At 43.2% G+C, this 22,322-nt stretch overlaps 1 protein-coding gene across 1 annotated transcript in view; it reads left to right on the top strand.

Moving 5' to 3' along the window:
* LOC107107165 (plexin-A2-like) overlaps positions 1-22,322 on the top strand; it is a 552,061-nt gene that overhangs the window by 350,592 nt on the left and 179,147 nt on the right. Inside the window, exons 7-8 of the mRNA XM_015407422.1 lie at positions 3,669-3,765; positions 9,219-9,333. Coding sequence (XP_015262908.1) covers positions 3,669-3,765; positions 9,219-9,333 — 212 coding nt within the window. The remainder of the gene's footprint in view (positions 1-3,668; positions 3,766-9,218; positions 9,334-22,322) is intronic.

The following is a 22,322-nucleotide window of genomic DNA, read 5'->3' as shown; positions in this document are numbered from 1 at the left end:
GGAAACTCTACCAGTGAGCAGAGCTCTAAGTGCCAAATGGCTGGTGGGAAGGGGATAGTATCCGCAAACATGGCTCCCCTGTGTTTGCCTGTAGTGGGAGTAAGCCCCTTCTATCAAATCTTGTGCACCCCACACATTTAATAGTCAAACTTCAAGCCATCTGCTTTCTGGGCTTATGTCTTATTAGGGGTCTCATTCTTTTGTTCCTTGAGGCGGACCAGGAAGGAGGTGACATGTGTGTTACTCACGCTTTGAGGTCTGACTCAGTCACCAAGAGTGGGTGGAAGAGGTTTCTATTTTTCAGGCTGTTGCTTTGTGAATGTCACTGCTGTCAAGTTCTTTCTTACACACATGCTTATGTTCATCGTTAATTGTTTTAAACTTATTTTCTCATTGGCTGGTTTCCAAGTATTCCTACTTGGGTAGAGGCAGTACAAACTTTAATACCAACTTCAAATGAATCCATTTCCATAACTGTAAAGAAACTGTTAGGAGTATTTTTGTTCTGTTAGTGTCACATCTGTTTAGCGTATAGGTGGAATAAATAAAAAGGCATCATCTGCCAAACTCAGGTCCAGTTTTCACATGCATGGGTATGAGTTGGAAGAATGGACTGTACCACTTCAGAGTGCAGGAGGAGGATCATGTTTCACAATGCTTCCCTATATTATCCAGTGTGGGGTAGTGGTTAGAGGGTCAAGCTAGGATATGGAAAAGCCCAATTTGAATCCCCACTCTGCTATGGAAGTTTGCTAGGTGACCTCGGTCCAGTCACTTTCTCTCAGCCTAACCTTTCTCATAGTATTTGCTGTGAACATAAAATGGAAAAGGGGAAAACAATATAAGCAGCTTTGGGTCCAAATTGAGGAGAAAAGGAAGGAATAAATAAAAATAAACTCTGGCCCTGGTCACACGGGCCGGATAACGTGGGGGGGAGGTGTGGCTAATTGCTCCGGTGCAATTAGAGCCACCAGAACGCGATCTGACGTGTCGGCGGCAAACCATGGGTCCTGTCCTCCCCGCCTGCACATTAACGAGGGGCCGGCGCGATCACACCGCAGGAGTCCAGAGGCAGCCTGTGGCAAACCGTTTCCCACTACATATGAGGTACTGTTTTTTTACTGTGCTTTTTCGGCGGTTGCCACGGGTTGGCCATGGGTGCACTCCACTTGCCAGATGTTGCGGTGTGATCGTGCCCCAATAATCCACCCACCACCCGTGGCTCTCCCGCGGCAAATTCGCTGTGTGACCGGGACCACTATTTTAAAAAAAACAGCGCAGCAAGCAAAGACCCTTTATGCACTTGTGGTTTCCCTCATTTTCACAATCTCTTTGTCACGGTATCTATTTTGTTCTGCATTTCCCCCTGATTTCACCTTGCCTGTTCATCTGAGGCTTTTTTTTAAAGTTCTGCTTTGATTTTCATCCCTTCAGCTCTCCATTTGCTTTCCATTTGCTGTTTCCCCAGCTTTTCTGAAGGTGGTTTTGTGACCATTTCCCCCCTTGCTCCCCTTCCAAGATGATGGCAATTCAAAAGTTTACATTTTCCCTTGGATTCCCCCCTGCCCTTTCCCTGTCCCTTGGAGGCCACTCGCTGCCAGCATCGAGATCATTCTGCCTACTCTGCACCTTCTGCCATCTTCCCCCTTCATTGGTGCTTACTTTTTCCGTCAAGTAAAGTTTTGTTTTTAACAAGCAGGATGAGTTTAGTGGAATCAGTTTTTCACTAAACTGGGTTATCTGGGTTGAAAAAAGTATATTCATAGGGAAAGGCTGAGTTGGTGGTTTGTGTGTGCAGGACATGATCCTTCAGGGAGAGTCCCCACCACCACAGGATCAGCTGGGGCTCTAATGGGCAGTGTGCAGGAGATGATCCTTCAGGGAGAGTCCCCCCCACACACACAGGATCAGCTGGGGCTCTAATGGGCAGCTTGGCTTAAAATGGACAGCTCAACAGAGCCCACCAAGTTTAAACCAGCCGGCAGGAGAAGGCAGGGCACAGCTGAATTTTCTGTGAGCCATTGGCATCGCTGTGCTTCTGGGGAGCCATACAGCTCTGTGCTGCCTTCTCCCACTGCCCTGGTGAGAGGGTGAGGAATCTGCCCCACCTCCACCATCACTCATCAGAAACCAGGACAAACCTGTCCTCTGAAGCTTAAAGGAGAAATCTTTAGCCTGGCTTCCAATTCTCTGCTTCTCAGATCAGGGAAGAGTGAGGGAGAGGCAGGCTGCCTAGAAAGGTGGGGGAGGTGAGAGGCCAAGAGGGGAGAAGCTAGCTGTGCGTGTAGGAAGGGGAAATATTTGCTGATAATCAAAATTTAGTGACATCCAAGCAGCACCTTTGCTTCCGCAAAGGCGCTCAACACACACATACACACACACAGAAGAGCTGCCCTCTCTGTGCTGGGCAATATGGAAAATGGCTTCTCAGCTCCTTGTCAATTTCAGGACAAGTCTGGTCCATTTCAACAATAGATTTTCTCCCTTTGCCTGCATTCCTTTCTGTTCCCTATCATTCAAGGTACTAACACTAAAGGCATCCACAAACCATGAACTATGAGGATTTAAATGGAAGGTGCTTGCTGGACACTACTGCGCAGCTGCGATGGGGCAACTGCATACTGTTTTAAAAAAATGGACACTGTCCATCACACCAGTGACATTCCACCCTAATTTAGAGAAGTGTGTGTGTGGGGGGGGGGGGTTGTAGCTGCAGAATAAACACACCAGGTGGTGTAAGACTGGTGCAGACAGCAAGCACAGAAGTCTGATGTTGAGTTTAAAGGCCTGACTGCTTGGATACTTTGCAGTAAGTTGTGCATGCAGAAAGGACCAAAGGTAAAGATAGGACTCTGTTTCATGGAATTTTGAATGCAAGAAATAGGCGGAACTGTAGTATATCATGTGTAGTCTGATTGAGGGCAATCGTTTTACCAGCTCAAGGGCTTTGCTTCCTTACTTCAACTTTATTCTGTTGCATGTGTCAACCAGTCCTTGTGTCCCAGTTCTTCTATTACTCTGAATATGTGGGATCCTTGTAGTATGAAAAAGAACTCCATGCTGTGACATCTACCCATGTCAGCATCAGCTGTCAAATAGTTGGGTTAATGTTGGCTTCAGCATGGGCTCCTCCTGCATGGTCTGGTGTTTCTCATGCTATTCTGGCAATTTGAGAAACAGTAGCATTGGTGTGTCTTCCATACGATGATAGTACCATCCTAAGTCAAGTTATACTTTTCTAAGGCCATTGACTTCAAAGGGCTTAGAAGACTGTAACTATGTTTAGTGTGGCATTGTGAGAGAATTAAGTCTTAGAACTTATGACAAGGTGTTGGAAAAGACATACAGGGCCTAGTCCTCTTAGGGCTAAATCACTGATTAGATGTGATCCCAGTGGCCCACTTAACAAAAGTAGGTTACCAGATACTTTCCCCTGTGTAGGGTTACTCATCCGACATCAAATGCATGAAAGGTGTTTGATGTATCCCAGTTTGAAAGAACAGGTTGCAACAATCTCACTGGACAAGGCAGGTGAACAAAAGAAGGAAGAACTCCAGAAGGATGTAAGAAAGGAACCTGGCAGATAATGAATCTATATATGAGCAAACTAAACGATTCCATCTGATTTTTTTTCTTTTAATTGTCCTTTCCTCTCTTTCTTTCTCCAGACTGGTTTGGGATAGAGCTGCTGCTGAAATCCAAAGAGACAGGCAAGATGTTTGTCAGCACTGAGTTCAAGTTCTACAACTGCAGTGCCCACCAATTGTAAGACTCTACTTCTGTTCCTCCTACTCACTGGAACCTGAAGATTCTAATACTAAGAGTTAGCAATATTCAGTGCAGGAGACATCTCAGTACCAAGTAATAGCCAGTTTGGTGTAGTGGTTAAGTGCATGGACTCTAATCTGGGAAAACTGGGTTTGATTCCCCACTCCTCCACTTAAACCTGCTGGATGACCAGGGGCAAGCCATAGTTCTGTCACAGCTGTTCTCTCAAGGACAGTTCTCTCAGAGCTCTCTCAGCCCCACCTACCTCACAGGGTGTCTGTTGTGCGGAGGGGAAGGGAAAGGAGTCTGTAAACTGCTCTGAGACTCCAAGTGAAGGGTAGGGTATAAACCCAATCTCTTCTTCTCTTCTTCTTCTTTCCTAAGTTAGTTAGGAAATACATTTTTGTTACACCTGTATATATTGAGCATAGCTTGATAATCTCGCCACTAAAGCATAGTATAGAGATTATTAGATGCCAAAGATGTGCCATTGAAATATCAGGACAGTGTTGTGATATGAATCATTGTATGCTGCTTCAAGCATTGCTTTTGGGAGTCTAAATAAACAAAAAAACCCACCATGTTCTAATAACTCTACACAGACAATTTCCCCACTTCAAAGAAGAAGATGCTGTAAGGTCACCTCCATTACCAGGAGGTTATGGATGGAACATAATGGCAGGGGCCCAGTTAATTACTCTCAGCATTCCACAATTAAGGTTACATCTGCTTATCAATCTCCAGTGTTAACATATTTATTTCCTTCTCTATGTTTCCTCCCAGAATTAAACCCAAACGGTAACCTAAACTTGTTATTCCTGTTGGTCCTTGCATCTGTAAAATATCTTAATTATGCTGTATAGTAATTTACTGCTCACCCTCAACCTATATGTATGGACTGGTAACTTCCATTTCATTGTATCTGAAGAATTCTGTCTGCACATGAAAGCTTATATCTTAAATAAAGCTTTGTTGGTCTTAAAGGTGCCACTGGACTGAAACTTTGTTCTACTGCTTCAGACCACCACGGCTATGCACCTGATTCCACCATGATCCGAGATACTGTGCTTGTATAGCTGTTAACATGCCTCATGCTTAGCACTCATGTGCTGATGGATTAAGTGTTAGCATCAGGATCTTGGCTTTGATGGTCTTAAAGCCAAGTCTTGGAATTTTTAAAGCAAACTTTAATGTTCATGAGGGCTCAGGTGCATGGTGCTAATGTTTCAAAAAGAGGAGAGCACTTCCTCAAAGGAGACTGTGGCCCAAAGATGCCATTTATTATTTATCAGTCCTAAAGTGGGGAAGCAGAAAATAGCAGAAATCACTCTGTAGCTGAATTCACATGTGCTACTTGAAGCACTTTTCAGCTCTTCTGCTTGGTATGCACATGTGCAGGGCCGGCCCCAGGTTGTCCAGCGCTCTAGGGGAGTGCAGATGCCAACCTCCTGGCGGGGCCTGGAGACCGCTCCTGGCTGGCTCCAGAAGGCACTCCTCCTCCTCTGCAGGTGGGGGGGGTCAAGACGGGGAGGAGGTGTGCCTTGCCTGGCCCCCCTCCAACCCTCGCCTCCCCGGCTCGCCTCCTGGGCGCGTCGCCTCCCCCCCGGCTTGCCTCCCTCCCCCGGCTCACCTCACCTCGCCTCTAAGATGTGGAGTCTTGTGAGCCGGCTGTCTTGTGAGCAAAAATCCTACTTTGGGAGCTAGTACTGGCATTAAAGTGAGCAAAAACATCCCAGGCAGGAGCTTGGAGCCACGCTGAACCCGCGCTCGCCTCACCTCCCCCCCCGCTCGCCTCGCCTCCCCGGCTCGCCTCCTGGGCGCGTCGCCTCCCCCCCGGCTTGCCTCCCTCCCCCGGCTCACCTCACCTCGCCTCTAAGATGTGGAGTCTTGTGAGCCGGCTGTCTTGTGAGCAAAAATCCTACTTTGGGAGCTAGTACTGGCATTAAAGTGAGCAAAAACATCCCAGGCAGGAGCTTGGAGCCATGCTGAACCCGCGCTCCCCTCCCCCCTCCCCTCCCCTCCCCTGGCTCACCTCGCTGCGCCGGCTTGACTCGCCTTTCCCGCTACCTGCAGAGGAGGAGGAGCGCCTTCGCCTCGCCCCCTGGCTCGCCTCGCCCCGCCCCCTGCGGAGGAGGAGCGCCTTCCGGCCAGGAGCACCTCACAGGGCGGCCAGCATCCACTGGGAATTCCCACGTTTAACATGCGGGATTTCCGGCTCGGGGGCGCTGATTCGGCCGTGGATGAGAGGCTGCCGGGCCCGGTGGCCGCCCCTACCTCTCCCCCTGCACCCCAATGGCCGGCTCGCACTCTAGGCGAAGGCCTAGTTCGCCTAGCAGGCGAGCCGGCCCTGCACATGTGAAAAAAGTAGGACTTGGACCCAAGGTAGTACAAACAGAGCTGTGCTACAGAAATGGTGACTTTACAGTCTCCTGCTGCATTAATCTGTCCCCCCCCCCAACTGTTCCTGCATTGTTCAGTGAACCTGCAGGAACAACAGGGGGTCAAGGTAAGGACAACAGTGAGAGGAGGGAGTCAGCAAAAGTCACACACCCTTTCTATGAGCAGAAAGACAGGATCTAAGCCCAAATTCTAAATACGTGGTTATCAGGTTTCTCTCAAATAAAACAGAAACACAATTGAAATCCACTTGTGCTTGGTTTCTAAATTGATTAACGACTACGCAGGAAGGTTGGTTGACAACCACATTTCAGCCTTGCTGAACTTTATACACATGTAATTCCAGTCTAAATAAGAGGGAGCCCTCAGGAAGCTATCCCCAGCTGAAACAGAGTAGAAAATAGCATTGGGGCTCTGCATACTGAGATGCTCAAACTAGACCATGGGCATAGAAAGGGAGATCCATTTCTAGGTTAGAACTGAAGACTAAAGAGCAGGTGACATTCAGATGGAGAGAGAAAGGGGTCAAATACATGAATAATTAAATATGCTCAGCTCACACTTCATCATATTGCTACCCTCTTCCGATTTGCAATTGTTTGTAAATGAGCTTTCTTTACTATTAAGGTGATTACAAAAGTATCAAAAAGAAGATACAATTTAGGATATGGTTAATATGTGTTTTAGTATAATAAGGGGGAGAAGCATGCACCTTCTTCAGTTTGGCATTGGGGTATTTTCTGTTGAGAAAATGGTGCGATTACTTGTGTGCCTCATTTTAGATAACAAATTGTAACATTGCTTTCTCAGTGATGCCAACGAAACTACGGTAGTACAGTGGCCCATACTTGCCTTAGAAATCTCTGAACATCTGTTGTATTACCATTGGTTGTTGGGAGGGGGGAGAAAAAGAAGGTTTTGTGCTATTAAACCAGTAAACTAGTGTGAGGGGTTGAACTCTTAGATTTTAAGGATGCTGTTGGCTTTTGCAAATATAAAATCCCCCCTTTTTCTTCAAAGCTTTTTATTATTAGAAGTAGAAGAAAAGACTCTTCCACACTAGAAGCAGAAATGCTCATGATTCAAATGCTGTTTAGAGTTTTGTCCCTTTGGGATCTGCTGCTCTGAAAATATCCCAAGGCAAAAAATGGCTAAAAACATCATTTCAGTGACAGGAGAAGAAAAATTGCATGCATAGCAGAGGCTAACCAAAGCCCTGGGCAAAATCTGGAGCAGTTGTACAATAGAATTGTAGCAGTCTTTGCTTGAGCTCCAGCTGACCCACTAGATGGCATTAAACTATTATTGCTGCTGTCATATATGAGTTGCAGACAGTGACTTTCAAGACACCAGGTAAAGCTATATATTATCCATCTGATGCCCTGTGAAACTTGAAATCTTCAGGAAAAAAATAAGACAAGATCTCCTGTGGGATGCATTTACACACACAAACACACACACGGGATTGAACTTTCCCCTGTAAATAGTTAATTGTATTATTTTGTCTCATTATCCAGGAAAATAGAGCTTCAGAGCTATCTCACTCACAGTCATAGGGGAAAATCTATCCGTCAACAAATTAACTCTTTTATATTGACTAGTTTTGATGTTTCAGTTTACCATCTGCTTTACTTAAAGGAAGAAGAATTTATAAATATTCAGGCCAAAAGTCATATATTACCCGCCCCAAAAAATTGCATGGCTTTTTTGTTTAGATATGGAGGAAGGGGTATATGGAATTACGGTGATCATGTGAAGCCCTGTCCCCATAAAACTGATAATCATGGTTTATTTGGGCTAAGGGTTTTAGTTGGTTAGTGAGGCAGCCAGGCCCTAAATGATTCTCCTACCACATCTTTACATACTGGTAAACTATGCGAGGCTAATTTGAATAAACTCACCAATTAGTGCCTGAAAGGTGCTGGCCAATATTCTCCACCAGATCTGCACTATGTCCACATGTTATTACAGCAAGGCAAGTGAGGGGTATGGAAAAAGTGTTAAGTCGTGCGCTTAACAAATATAAATATTCAGGCCAAAAGTCATATATTACCCGCCCCAAAAAATTGCATGGCTTTTTTGTTTAGATATGGAGGAAGGGGTATATGGAATTACGGTGATCATGTGAAGCCCTGTCCCCATAAAACTGATAATCATGGTTTATTTCGGCTAAGGGTTTTAGTTGGTTAGTGAGGCAGCCAGACCCTAAATGATTCTCCCACCACACCTTTACATACTGGTAAACCATGAGAGGCTAATTTGAATAAACTCACCAAGTAGTGCCTGAAAGGTGCTGGCCAGTATTCTCCACCAGATCTGCACTATGTCCACATGTTATTACAGCAAGGCAAGTGAGGGGTATAGAAGTATATCACAACTAAAATAAACATTGTGTTATCATTTATTTTGTTATCTTTGTATTTATCTCTCTGCCAAAATATCCACTATGAAGGTATAGGGAGTGCAATTTTATATTCTTGTCTCAAGCACAAAATTGGCTAGTTCTGGTTCTGGTTAGGGCCTAACAGTGAAATCAAGTTACAAGTCCAATTGTTAATTTCTTCTGTAAAGCTGCCAGTACAAAGCAGGCAAAGATGACCTTCTCACAAGGCTAGTGTAACTTAAAAAAATCTTTCTTGGCCCTTGGTGATGATTGGCTAATCATACATGCAGGGCATGTGGGTTAATATGCTTGCGCATTTTGAGGGGATTATCAGCTTTATGTAAGTGTACTTTCTCTTTCCACTGGCTAAGTCACATGAGGCCCTGCCTGGGTCCACCCCAAACCATTATGTTTATACTCTGCAAGGGAGGAAAGAAATTCACTTGTGTTCAGGCATCATAAAATGTTCATTAAATTGTACCACATACATTTTCATGAACACTTTAAATATATTTATCATGTTATCTTATCAATGAATTCATTATTGATTATTCAGTAGTAATGACACATCAACAAAACTTTAAAAATGCCCAAGGATAAAGTCTAGAAAGCACCAGTTTTACACCCACACCCACACACTGTAACTTAGTTTTTTCTTCTTTTTTGACAGGTGCCTCTCTTGTGTGAACAGTGCTTTTCGTTGCCACTGGTGTAAATATCGGAACCTCTGCACCCATGATCCCACAACGTGCTCATTTCAAGAGGGGAGAATCAATGTTTCTGAGGTATGGACACCGGATTATGGGTTAGGCAGTACCTTTTAGTGCAGCAGTTCCCAGGTGTTACTCTCATGAGACTTTATAATTTAAAAACAAGAAAGAAGCCTTCCCAAAGTGCACAGTAAAGGTAAGTAGTTTGGCTCTTATTTGCTTTTATTTCAGTATTACGGGCTGCCAGGGCTACAAGTAAATGGAGGATCCAAACCTTCAGAGGTGCACAGCATGCTTTCAAGCCAAAGACAGGAGATATACTTAGAACAGAAAGCTTGTGAAAATGTCACCATGTTGGGAGGACAGTAAATAGCACCTGTTTGATCAGTGCAAGAAAGAATAATTCTTACCATCTTTTGTTCTAGCAGAAATTCCTTTCTGTAACTTTAGACAGTAATGTACCACCTGTTTACTCAATCAGAAAACCCAGAGAAATAAATGGGACTTATCCATGCATAGCTTGTAGGATTGCAACATTAATTGTCACAGCCATAGCAACACAGAGATATCTAGACTGTGCACTTTGCAACTGGATTTTACTGTGTGAAACAGCAAAACCACTTGCAAATGATTGCTAAAGTGCACTGAATGTAGATTGAAAGTGCATTATTGAGTGTGTATGGAAGTGCCCTTATATCACAAATAAGGAACTGAGGGCCAAATTAGATATCTGGGAGATCCATATGGAGATCTCAGTGTTTAATACATGGCAAGAGCAAGTATGGGAGTCCCATGGTGAGAGGAGGACCAGAAGGTGCCTGTCTTTTTTTTTGTTCTGAGGGCTAATAGTGTAAGGAGGTTAAATCCATTCTTTTCCTGCACTGTAACTCCAACCTAAATAAAAAACCTGTGCAGTGGCTATTTCCCAGCATCCTGTCTAGTTCAGTTTTCAGTCATAGAACTACCAAGAGGGGCTTTTCAGGGGCAATTGAGGGTGCAAAAAGAGGTAAGTACCAGCTGTTATATGCTTCCTCTTCACAGTGATGGAGAAGTTTAAACTCATTGCCAGTGTTCTTACACTTTGATAATATGTTTGAAACTAGCCCAAATTTATTAACACATTTTAAAATGCTGGTGTGGCTGTTCAGCTTTTTGTTCCAGGTTATGGTCATTACAGACTAGGCAGAGATTGAGAAATCACAAACATCAACAGCCCAAATGTTTGAAGAGTCACTGTAGTGATGAATAAAAAACCCCAGGAAAGCAGGGTACTGAAGCTTGGTAGCAAGTCTTAATATCGTAGTCCTCCTCCCAGATAGACCAAAGTGCTACCACACCCCTCTGAAGTTCCTTCCTTCTCAACCCCCACCAGCAATCTTCTTGGGATAAAACACTGTGGGAGCAGAAGTTAGGAGAACACAGCAGCTTCCAAGAAGGGGTTGTGGCTCATTGGTACAGCCTCTGTTTTCTACACTAAAGGTCCCAGGTTTAATCCTCAACATCTCCAGTTAAAAGGATCAGGTACTACTGGCACTGAAGTTGTGAGCAAGTGATTTGGCTACTGCATAAATTAGTTTGCTCTGGAGCCATCCTTCCTGAGCTAAGACAAAAACGTGTGAGCTGGAGGCTAAAAATCTGAGCTATCTCACACTAACTCAGCTTAGAGAGAACACTGGACAGGGTACTGCTCATGAGGTCTTTTGAGATTAAAGAGCCCATCAATATTTTTACTAATTTGGTTGCAAATTTCAGATATGTTCTACTTTGCTGGCAAGATTAAGCCATTGTCATTCATTCTCTTAAAGGAAGAGTCAGACCAGCAAGGAAATGACATGGAATCAAATAAACCACTCAGTTATAAAGGCAAAATTAAGTTTTGTTTGTAAAAGAATTTTGCTGCAAGCTAAATCAACAAGAAACACCAAGCTAAAACAACATACATCTTTCCTCTTAGAAAAGATGCCAGAAGATAATATAACATTAATGGGTTACATGTCTATGAACCTCATCAGGGCTTGGCAACAGAGAAGAAGCATACATTGGGAGCAGTCCCTGCCTCCTTGGTGCCTTTTACCAAAAGCCACACCAGACAGTTTGTGCTGTCTGAAACTTCAAAGCATTTCAGCCTGTGCGCAGAAAAGATGCCCAAGGAGAAGTTCTTAATTCTAGAGACAAAGCAAGAGCTTTAAATAGCCAGATGCAAAACCAAGATACATCTTTTTAAGATGGCAAGAGGGAACTATTATCTTTTATCTTTCCTGTGCTTCAGTGAGGATACATCTTCCTTCCTGTCCAGTGGGGTTGTCTTCATTCCTTTTACTTAATTTTGGGGGTTTGTTTTCAAGCTTGAAGGCAATGGCAGCAAAAGTTCCCTACTGCTGTAGGTTGCTCTTATTACCCCGGTAGGAAATGGAAGTGGGTAGAAAGCAGAAAGTGTGATTTCTCCAGACCAGGCTGAAGTGATGTACTTGGGAATTGAACTCTGGAGAGATTCTGAGTCTCTGTCTGCTCTAATTGGTATCACAGACCTTCTTCATAAATTCAGGCAGGGTATTAGAAAAAATGTTCTAAAATCTGTTCAAGTGAGAAATACTGAGAGTGGCAGGAGGCTTGGCTTTCTTGAACATCAGACAGTTTTATTTTCTTTTAATGACCCTGAAGCAAGACCTCTCTAGGTCTTGAAAAATCTGCCTCTGGGACTCCCCCTGCCACTTCCTTCCTGTCCTCTATAGCTGGCAAGGCTTCTGTTAGCCTCTTTCTAGTTAGTGTATGTTGAGCAAATGTATTGTGCTTCTTTGAGAGATCTCTCTGGCTAAGTGTAATAAGCAATGATACAAATAAAATGTTGTTTCTCTGTGCTACACACACACACACACACACGCAAACCCAACCTCCTAAGCAGGCTAATTTGTTTAGTCTTTCTGAGAAAAACAAAATGGGAGTTATGAATAAAGCCGAATCCGGTTATTGTTAAAAGCACTTTGCAGACAATAACTCACAAAGTTTGAAAATGTCTCAGTAAGGATTTGTTCCGTTTTGTTTGCTTATTTGCTTTCAGCACCACCTTGCTAGCAAAGCTGTCCTTACATCTCCCTTAATATAGTAGTGGAATATTTACATGAAAAACGCTTGCTGTGAACAGAAGATGCATTGTCTTCAGAAGCTAACCAAAGTGATACTAGTGAGGCCAAATGAGAAAGAAGTACACAGACAAGCTTCCTCGTGAAGTTCAAGATCAGGGTGTATTGTAAATATAGAAACTTGCCTTCACAATTATTTTGACACATTAACTTTTTTTTCCTAATAGGTTAAAATCATACTTTTTTCCTGATGTTAACCAGTGGTGAAAACCCTGACATGTTGCTTGCAATTGCTTGTTTATGTCAGAGCGAATGCAACCTGAAGCCTTTTAAAGTAAGGTTATACTTTGCAAAATGACTGAAAAAGTGGCACTTTCATGTTCTACCACCTTGTTCCCTATTAATGCTTGGAGGCAATTCTGCTGTCTGCAGTCACTCAAGTAAATTTGCGCTGCTTGGTTTCTTTGCCATTTTTATTCTAGACAAATTATTCTTTAATGCAGTTAAACAACTCTGTGCTTACTTCTGTGCAAGCCAGCCTGTTAAGGCAATGATGAGGTGTGACACAGTTTTTCTTTGAAGGATTAACTGAAATTACTACAATTCACATTATGAGAACCAGTTGTCCCAAGGTGTTAACTTTGTTACTGTGATATGTATTCTTAGATATCCATGACACCATGCATGTCTGAATGTTTCATCCAAGGTTGTGTTTTCCAATATACAAGAACATCCCTGCAGAATCCAGAGTAATGCAGAATGCATGCTCTTCAGGCAGATTCTCAAGCACCACTTGTCGATTATCGGATGTGAATGGGTTCTCACAGAACCCACAATATCTGTGTGAAACATTCCATACAGTCCTAGGGAATTTTTTTTTTTTTAATGTTCTGGGAAAATATAAGGGATAAGGACCACAGTGAACATCCAAGCACAGACTTGGGAAGTGGAAGTAGAAGTAATATCATCACAATGAATTCAAAATGGTTCTCGGCATCATGCAAGATCATTGCTTGAGCTTGGAATTTGGCCCAGAGATTAGCCTCCCTGTAGATAAATTAAACCACAGTGAACTCAGCATGCATCTAAGATTCCCCGTGTTGTATTTTCAGTGGTAGCACTTTTGTTGTTGTTGTTCAGTCGCACAGTCGAGTCTGACTCTTCGTGACCCCATGGACCAGATCACACCAGGCCTTCCTATCTTCCGTCGTCCTCTGAAGGTTGCTCAATTTCATGTTCGTTGCATCGATGACACTGTCTAACCATCTCATTCTTTGCCGTCCCCGTCTTCTTTGACCTTCAGTCTTTCCCAGCATCAGGGTCTTCTCCAGTGAGTGCTCCCTTCTCATTTGGTGGCCAAAGTATTTGAGCTTCAGTTTCATTATCTGGCCTTCCAGGGAACAGTCAGTACTTAGCACTTAAGGGAGAAATAATTTTGTTGCTATGGAATCATTGCCAAAATGAACATGTTAGCCCTTTATGCTAATATGCATACATTTAATCAAGGAACAAACATTCTGATTAATGCTGACTGCTAGGAATGACCACTTGTCACTGTCATAGTATTCCATAAGGAGCCGACCCAGGCTCCTAGGAAATTATTTCCATCCAGTTACTTCAGGAATTGAAAATAATATCATTGCACTATCGTGCAACTGTGTAGATGGATTTCTCTTATTAAGAGCAGTGGAATCACACATTTATAGTGTGATCCTAAACAAGAGTTGTCCTCTAAGCACACTGATTTCAGTGAACTTATACAGGTTATACTTATTCTGTTTAGGATGGCACAGTTTGTGTGTCAATGTACTCAGGGCTTTTTTTGTAGAAAAAGCCCAGCAGGAACTCATTAGCGTAATAGGCACACCCAACAGCAGAGACCTATTAGCATATTAGGCTACACCCCTGACAGCACAGTTCATTAGCCTATTAGACCACACCCAACATGTCACCAGAAGTGTGGTCATCCAACCACACCCACCTTTTGCTTCTTATTCTGTTTACTTTGTTGTCAAAACCCTGGGCTTTTTTTGTAGCAGAAACGTCTTTGCATGTTAGGCCACACACCCCTAATGTAGCCAATCCTAATGAGTGTCTGCTGTTAGGTGTGGCCTATTATGCTAATGAGTTGCTGCTGGGTGTGGCCAACTCAGGAGCCAGCCGGAACTCCGTTCCTGTGCGTTCCTGCCCAAAAATAGTCCTGAATGTACTGAAATAAATGGGTGTGCCTATACTCAGAAAGATTAGAGATTTTTCAGATGTATTCTCATAGGAAAACCTCAGAACCCATCTGCTGGTGGGTAGAAGGTCTGACCTGGGATTTAAGGTGTCACCCATTCTGGATGGGGTTGCACTCCCTTTAAAGGAACAGGCCTGTAATCTGAAGGTGCTCTTGGACTCAGACCTACTGCTGGATAAGCTGGTGGCAGCTGTGGTCACGAGTGCCTTTTACAAGCTTTGACTGGTTAGCCAGCTGCGTCCTTTCCTGGACAGAAAGGTCTGGCCACTGTGGTGCATTCCCTGGTTACATCTAGATTAAATTACTACAACACACTCTACGTGGGGCTGCCCTTGAAACGTTTTCGGAAATTTGAGTTAGTACAGAACACTGAAGCCGGGATGTTGACTGGAGTGGGTTGTAGGGACCATATCACTCCAGTCTTGGCCCACCTACACTGGCTTCCAATTTGTTTCCAAGCTGATGTATATGTATTTTATCTGGAGGGTTTAAAACTCTTTTGAAAGTTGTTTTAATGAGGTATTCTGGGGAGAGGGGTTTATTTTAATGGTTTTATAATTTCATTTTATCATATATGTTTTAAATTTTTAGCCACCTTGGGTGGCTCATGTAACAGCAGAAAAGTGGGATATAAATTTTGTATTTTTGGCCACTGTGGGACTGGATGGGCCATTGGCCTGATCCAACAGTGGCTTCTCTTATATTCTTATGTAATAATAATAATAACAACAACAGTTGTATGCATTTCCCACCCCTTAGCACTTATAATACTTAGTGCTTAATGGATAGTTGGTTTGAGATGAATTTTATAACATGAAAAGAATTTCTATGAAGAATTTTGGTGTCATCATGTCACTGTGAGGTTTATGTCGATAAAATATACATCCATGTAAATGAAAGTAGCAAGCAGGCAGTGGGGAACACAGACACATACATGTGCTCCTGTGGTCTCATCTCAGCAGGGAAATATAAACAAATCCAAATTATTTTCCCAGATTTGGGGGTCTTCTTTCTTTTTTGGTGCCTGCTGGGTAAAGTGAATGTGGCTTCCATGTGTGTAGCACTGAATCAGGCAGACAGAGTATTCAAAGGCTCTGAAAGGTTAAAATGGAGGGTTCAGTTTCCTTTCAGCGGAAATGTTGAGGTAATAATCTCACCTGGAAATCTCCATATCTGATTGTGTTTTCAGACTGGCTTGAAGTTCCTTGTAATTATAATCATTGTCAGCAGCATCAACAACAAAAACTGAAGCATCTGTGTGACCTTTAAGTGCCTAGTACTTTCTCTCTTTTTTGTTACTAGAAGCTGGAGCCCCAAACCAGATAAGGAGTCATCCAGTTTATTCATTTACCTTTTGATGACACATTTTTGCAAATGTGTAAAACATTCATACGGGCTCAACTTCTTTTTTGCAAAATATATGATAAAATACTCCAAATTATTCACTTCTGTATCTCTTCTGCATCCTAATTATACACTGCCTTGTCCTTAGAGGAAGGTATTATGACCTTTAAGGACATAATTTAAAATAATATAATCTTACTCTATTTAGTATCATTAAACATCCATTCGTTGTAAAGTGATTTGTTATTTTTTAAAAAATAAAAATCTACCTGGCATTACTACAATATTCAGAAGCAAATACAGAAGTAGAAGAGGTTTAGGGTCAGAAGGCAGAACTGAAAAGACTTCAAAACCCCATATGCCCTTAATTTATTTACTTAGAAGTTTTATATGCTGCCTCTCCAGAGTCCTGTTTGAGGTGATTCACAAAGCAAAACAATACAATAAAATCATTTTTAAAACCACAATAATTATCAATAATACAGGACAGAAAAATGTGAAACAACATTCAACAGTCTAATATTATAATGATCAAGAAATTAAACCTTTAATCAACTTCTTGTTCTTTCATTAAACATAGGGAGGCCTTATATTAAACTCTAGGCCTGTAAGTGGGTTGAAGTGACCAAATGGAAAATAACTGGTTGTTGATATGGAAGAGCTGGCAATCAACCTTGTGACCTCTGATAGCAATCTATATACCTAATTCTCAACAGTTCCTTCTGCCTGCGGTTACGCCAGTTTGGTGTAGTGGTTAGGAGTGTGGACTCTAATCTGGTAGAACTGGGTTTGATTCCCCATGCCTCCATGTGCAGGTGCTGGTGTGACCTTGGGTCAGTTACAAGTTATTTCAGAGCTGTTTTCTCATGAAAGAGAAGAATTGGATTTATACCCTGCCCACTCAGTGTCTCAGAGCGGCTTACAAACTCCTTTCCCTTCCCCTCCCCACAACAGACGCCCTGTGAGGTAGGTGGGGCTGAGAGAGCTCTGACAGAAACTGCTCTTTCAAGGACAGTTCTGACAGAACCATGGCTTGCCCAAGGTCATCCAGCAGCTGCAAGTGGAGGAGTGGGGAATCAAACCCAGTTCTCCCTGATTAGAGTCCACACACTTAACCACTGCACCAAACTGGCTCTTTCTTGAAAGTTCTCGAAAGAGCTCTCTCAGCCCCACCAACCTCACAGGGTATCTGTTGTGGAGAGGGGAAGGGAATTGTAAGTCACTTTGAGACTCCTTTGGGTAGTGAAGGGTGGGGTATAAATCCAGTCTTTTCTCTCTCTTCTCCTCTTCTTATTTCCACAAACAGCGGGCACACTCTCCCCCAACCGGTTTTTCTACAGACTCATGGGACTCTGTGGTCTGCAGAAAAATCCAAAAAGTTTTTTTAAAAAAACTCAAGGAGGGTTGAATTCCCCTGAATACCTTTTGAAATGGCCACCACAGGGATCTACTCCAGGCCCTGCCGCATTGACAGTGAGAGATAGACTGGCTGATAGAGAGACAGAAAGAGATAATGAGTGGGGGAAGAGGGGAGGAAGGAAAAGCAGACCTGGAGCTGGAACTGGGATGGATTCCTCCTGCAGTATGAAAGGCTAAATAGCAAAGGGACATTTTAAAAGGACATCTGGGCTTCTCACCCCTGCCTCTTTTGCTGCAGGCTCCACTGTCTTCTTAGAACTTTCTGACCGCCTCTCCCCCCTCCACCAGCTTGAGAAAGACTGACTGGCTGACAGACAGAGAAAGAGAGATAATGGGTGGGGGAAGAGGGGAGGAAGCAACAGCAGAACTGGAGCTGGGATTGGGGAGGATTCCTCACTGCCACTCATCCATCTCCAATGCTGTTTTTCCTGCAGTATGAATGGCTAAATAGCAAGTGAAAGGACATTTGAACCTTCAACTGCAAAGCCTTGCAAGCAGGAGAGAAAGATCTTTCTCACTCCAGTTTCTGTAGCTGTGTCCTCTGTTGTCCTTTAAAAACATTATCTCCGGCTTCTAACTGCTTCTCCCACACACTAGCTTGGGCCCTGGTTCTTCCCACTGCTTCTCTCTTCTGACTGACTAGAAGCCAGAGGGAAGTTATAAAAGGACAGCTGAGGAACCATTAATAGATGACTGAGGGATGGGGGGCATGTGGAGAGGAGGCAGGATTTCCTCCAACCAATGTCAGTTTGTACACACCACCTTTTAAAACATTCCTTAGCAACCCTGATAGACAAATAAACTGCCAAAGACACCTGTGGTGCTGTCGGTGAATGTGGACTCATCTCAGGCTGAAGAAGACTGGAGCCCTGCAACCACACAATTCTCCATGGCAAGGTGAGAGACTGAACAAGCAAAGATATCTCAGGCTGATCTATTGATAAACCAATGCCTTTTAAATAGCTGCTTTTGGCAAGGGCACTCAAAAGGAGAGCGGTACAGGATACCTGTAGAACCTCAAAACCCACAGTATCCAGTAAGGCAATCTGTGAAATCTCACCTCACATAAATAAAGTGATTGTAATTCTCAGGCAATCTCCTCTTTGAAGCCAACTTCAGTCAGCTGGCTCACTATGCACAAGGGAATTGAGCAAGGGTAGACAGCTCTCTTTCCAGTGTTCAATAAAGAAAAAGAAAAAGGGGGGAACAAATGGAAAAGAGGGAAAGTGGGTTCCAACTGTCATTCCCTTCCCTTCACAGAAGGCTTTCACAGAGCTACCTTGTCCCTTAAGAGGGCACCACTCAGAACAATTGAAAGAATCTCTGCCTTTTTTGTCAGAAGTAACAATCCATCATCCGTACCATACACAACAATACAATGCCAAAAGTACCTCACAAAAGAGGATGCCCTGCCAAAATGAGAAAATCCAAAAAGCTAACAAATTGGTTACTGCAAGAAAGGCATTTAAACAGTAACCAACTATACTATGAAAAATACATTTTTTTTAAAAAAAAGCAGAAATAATGTGTTAATACACAACTAACAGAAACAAGGAAAATGTGGATATTGACATTTTGACATATCATGCAAACAGTGCAGGTGGAGAATAGGGGTGTGCACCAAAAAAAACCCAGTATTTTTCGGGTTTGGATATACCAAACCTGAAAAATATTGGTATTTGCTGATATTCCTGAATCCCAGTATCAATATGATACTGTACTTTGGAAATTATCAGTATTGCCAAATACATTCGGCTCAATTGTACCCTATGGGGACTATCCACATAGAGCATAATCATTACCTCCCTCAGAAGTCGGGGGGGGCTATTATTGAATTTGCCTTCCCTTCAAAAAGGGAGTGTGCTACCTCTGCGGTGTGACTGTAGATAGGAGGGGGTTTAAAGTTTAAATCCCCCCCTTGCAGTTGTGCCACAGAGGCGGCATACTCCCTTCATCCCCTACGGGCCAGCTGGAGAAGGCTGGAGAGATCAGGGAGGCATGTTTAAATGCTTCCCTGTGTCTTCCCTAGCCCACCTGCCGAAGCAGGCAGGCTGGAGAGCTCAGGGAGGCATTTAAACAAACCAGCTGGGAAATGAATTTGGGGGGGGGGATTCAAACATGGAAGAAAATAGGATTACCAAATAGAAGCCAAATAGATGTGGCTTCTATACAGTGATATCTATTCGGGAAGCCAAATCACAGTAGAGAATCTGATTCGGCTTCTGGGGAGCCCGAATAATGCCGTTATACGGGGCGGGGGGGTCTGGCTCAGCTGAGCCAAATGCACACCTGTACTGGAGAGCACAACATACCTTTATATCTGGAAAAACCAAAAGCACTTACTTGTGATATAAAAGACATGATGCATATCTGTCACCACTGCTCTGCAAAGCATTTCATAACTGAAAAATCAAGAGATCACTATAACAGTTGCTGCCATGATGGAAAAGACACCATTCTGCCAGTACAGTGCCCAACATTACTTAAACACTCTTAACTGGGCAGCATACTAGCTTGGATGGCAGATTGCAACTGGTAGACTGAACAGTACAGGAGGAAGTGTTCCTTCAGGTATGCCTTCCCCAAGTCATTTAGGCCATTCCTAAGTAAGAACTAGCACTTGAAATGTGCCCTTGTGTCTGCGCACACATTTCCCATGGTTTGTGGTTTCAGGTACTTCTGAAACTAGGATGGTCCAGTACTTCCATTCCAGAACCATAATCCAATCATACTTTGTTATTGACACAAACCTTTATTTTGCACACAAGGACTTACCCATTCATTACAAAGGAAGCAGAAGAGTTTGACACACATGGAACATAAACAAAGGTTCCCACTTGGTTGAAGTGAAAGATGTTTCAAGAAGAATCTACGTGTGGTTACTATCCAATATTTAAGGGTCCTCAAACAATCAGGAACAACTTTGCTGGAGCAGGAAGCACAGAGGGCCGCACTGGAAAGTGGAAGCCAAGAAATATCTGCTTACAGCTCTTTGTATCCAACCAGTTATCTTCCAACATTTAACATACTGGATATAATCCTAGCATATTACAAGAATTTACTAGGAAATCTGATTTGAAACAGAAAGTGGTGTTCATGAAAAACATTCCAAATGTAAGCCCTAATGTGGTTATTAAGATAATTAACATTGCATGACTTTATCCTTAGAATGAAGTGCATGTTTGTTTCAGATGCTCATGAAAATGAAACAAGCTATCCCTTTTAACATGTTTCATGTATTGCAAATTGGGTTCGTAACACCCCTTTTTGTTCTGTGCTAGGGCAAAAAAAATTAAAATCTAAAAAGTGAAGCTGAAACAAAGATTTAGATTTTGGATGGATATCCATCTTGGGAAATTCTCTCTGTGTGTTCACACAGTGCAATTTTAATGTAAATTTCTTTTGTGGCTCAGCAATGGCTTCTTTGGGCATAGGGGGAAAATTCCAGGCTTCAGAGAGAAAACAACACCAATTCCAATTGCTTTCCTGAATGCACCACTAAAAACAACATTAGAATGCTTTGTGTTTGCCAGTCTTTAATGTTCCAGTGTAGCTTTAAGCATGTGGTTGTTTTATTCACTGGTAAATGCTGAGCTAGGCATTTCTACCAATGTTTACTTGGAAGTCTTCATTTCAGAATTATCTAGTAGTTCAGGTTTGAGAAAATGTTCAAACTCTGCTGTAATATAGAAGCCTGGGCTCCAGAAAGCTTATGAAACAATAACATTAAGAACTAGATTTGCCAGATCCCGGCAAAATACTTTTGTTGTTTCCTAATTAACAATTCAAAGAAAGGTGGGATTTAAGAAAAAATATTTAATAAAGAATTGTCCAAGAGTTGAGCTGTGGTGCAATGTGCTTTGATTTTTATATGGCTGTTTCATCTGTTGGACCCCTTGCCTTACTTGCCATAAGCATTGTATAGAAAATGGCAGTAAAATGAAAAACATTCCAGGCATGAGCAGGATCAGGAGACCAGTCTTCATTTGGAGTGAAGTAAATCAGACCAAAACTGAGTTTTGATTCTACTGAAGATTTCTGCTGATGCTGCAGTCTCCTTACCTGTGCCTTTGTAAGTCTTCCTGGCAATAGCCTTCACCCTCTCAAAGGTCCAAGAATGTCAGCACTCTCCAAAAAAAACCCCTCTTTCTTTGTTTACCCATATGGATTCCTACTGTATGATTAATTACACAAGCATCCTAATTACACTTGTACTTCTTGGGACTTTGCTTGTGAGAATGCTCCTGGTGTATGGTTGATGGATGGTGTTTGTTGGAAAGAGAAAACCAGGGGTTGTTTCGTAGAAAAAGAGCTAGGGGAACTCATTAGCATAACTCATTAGCATATGCCACACCCCCTGACATCACCGGAAGTGTGTCATAAGGCCACACACCCCGCCCCCAATGGTCCCGGCCGCTGCTGCCGGCCTTGCAGCTCCACTGCCGAGCCCCATGAAGGGCCCGGCGGTGGACCTGCAAGGTCGGCAGGAGTGCAAGGAAGCCCCGCCAAGGCCCTCCCTGGCCCCACCCTCCCTCTTCTCCTGCCTCCTCCTGGCTGAATGAGGGCCGGAAGGGGGGGCGGAAGCAGGGGGTGGGGCTTCATCATGTGCCCTGCCCCCCGTACCTCACCTGGGGGAACTGCGATCCCCGCGATCCCCCCCGAAATAGCCTCTGGAGAAAAGACAGGTGTGAAATATAAGAACTACTAAGAAGGGGATGGGTGGATTAGCTGTATAGTATCTTCTACAATACTGTACTCTAGTAAGAAGCAGCAGTGGCATTTTTAGGTAGGAAAAGGTTGCCAATCTGAGCTGAGTCTTTATTTGACTGACCTGAGCCTTTATTTGGGAAATAGGAATGTTTTGGGGAAGGGATTTGTAAAAAGGTGATGAAGTAGGTCTGAACTTTGCTTAGTTCTTCTGGGCTTGTCAGGAAGGTTATATACTGTTGATTAAGTTATTTGAAATTGCCAGCCTCAAGAGG

Source organism: Gekko japonicus, unplaced genomic scaffold, assembly GCF_001447785.1.
Source record: "Gekko japonicus isolate JY-2015 unplaced genomic scaffold, Gekko_japonicus_V1.1 scaffold322, whole genome shotgun sequence".
NCBI classification, from domain to species: Eukaryota; Metazoa; Chordata; class Lepidosauria; order Squamata; family Gekkonidae; genus Gekko; species Gekko japonicus.
This window is presented reverse-complemented; position numbering and strand designations above follow the sequence as displayed.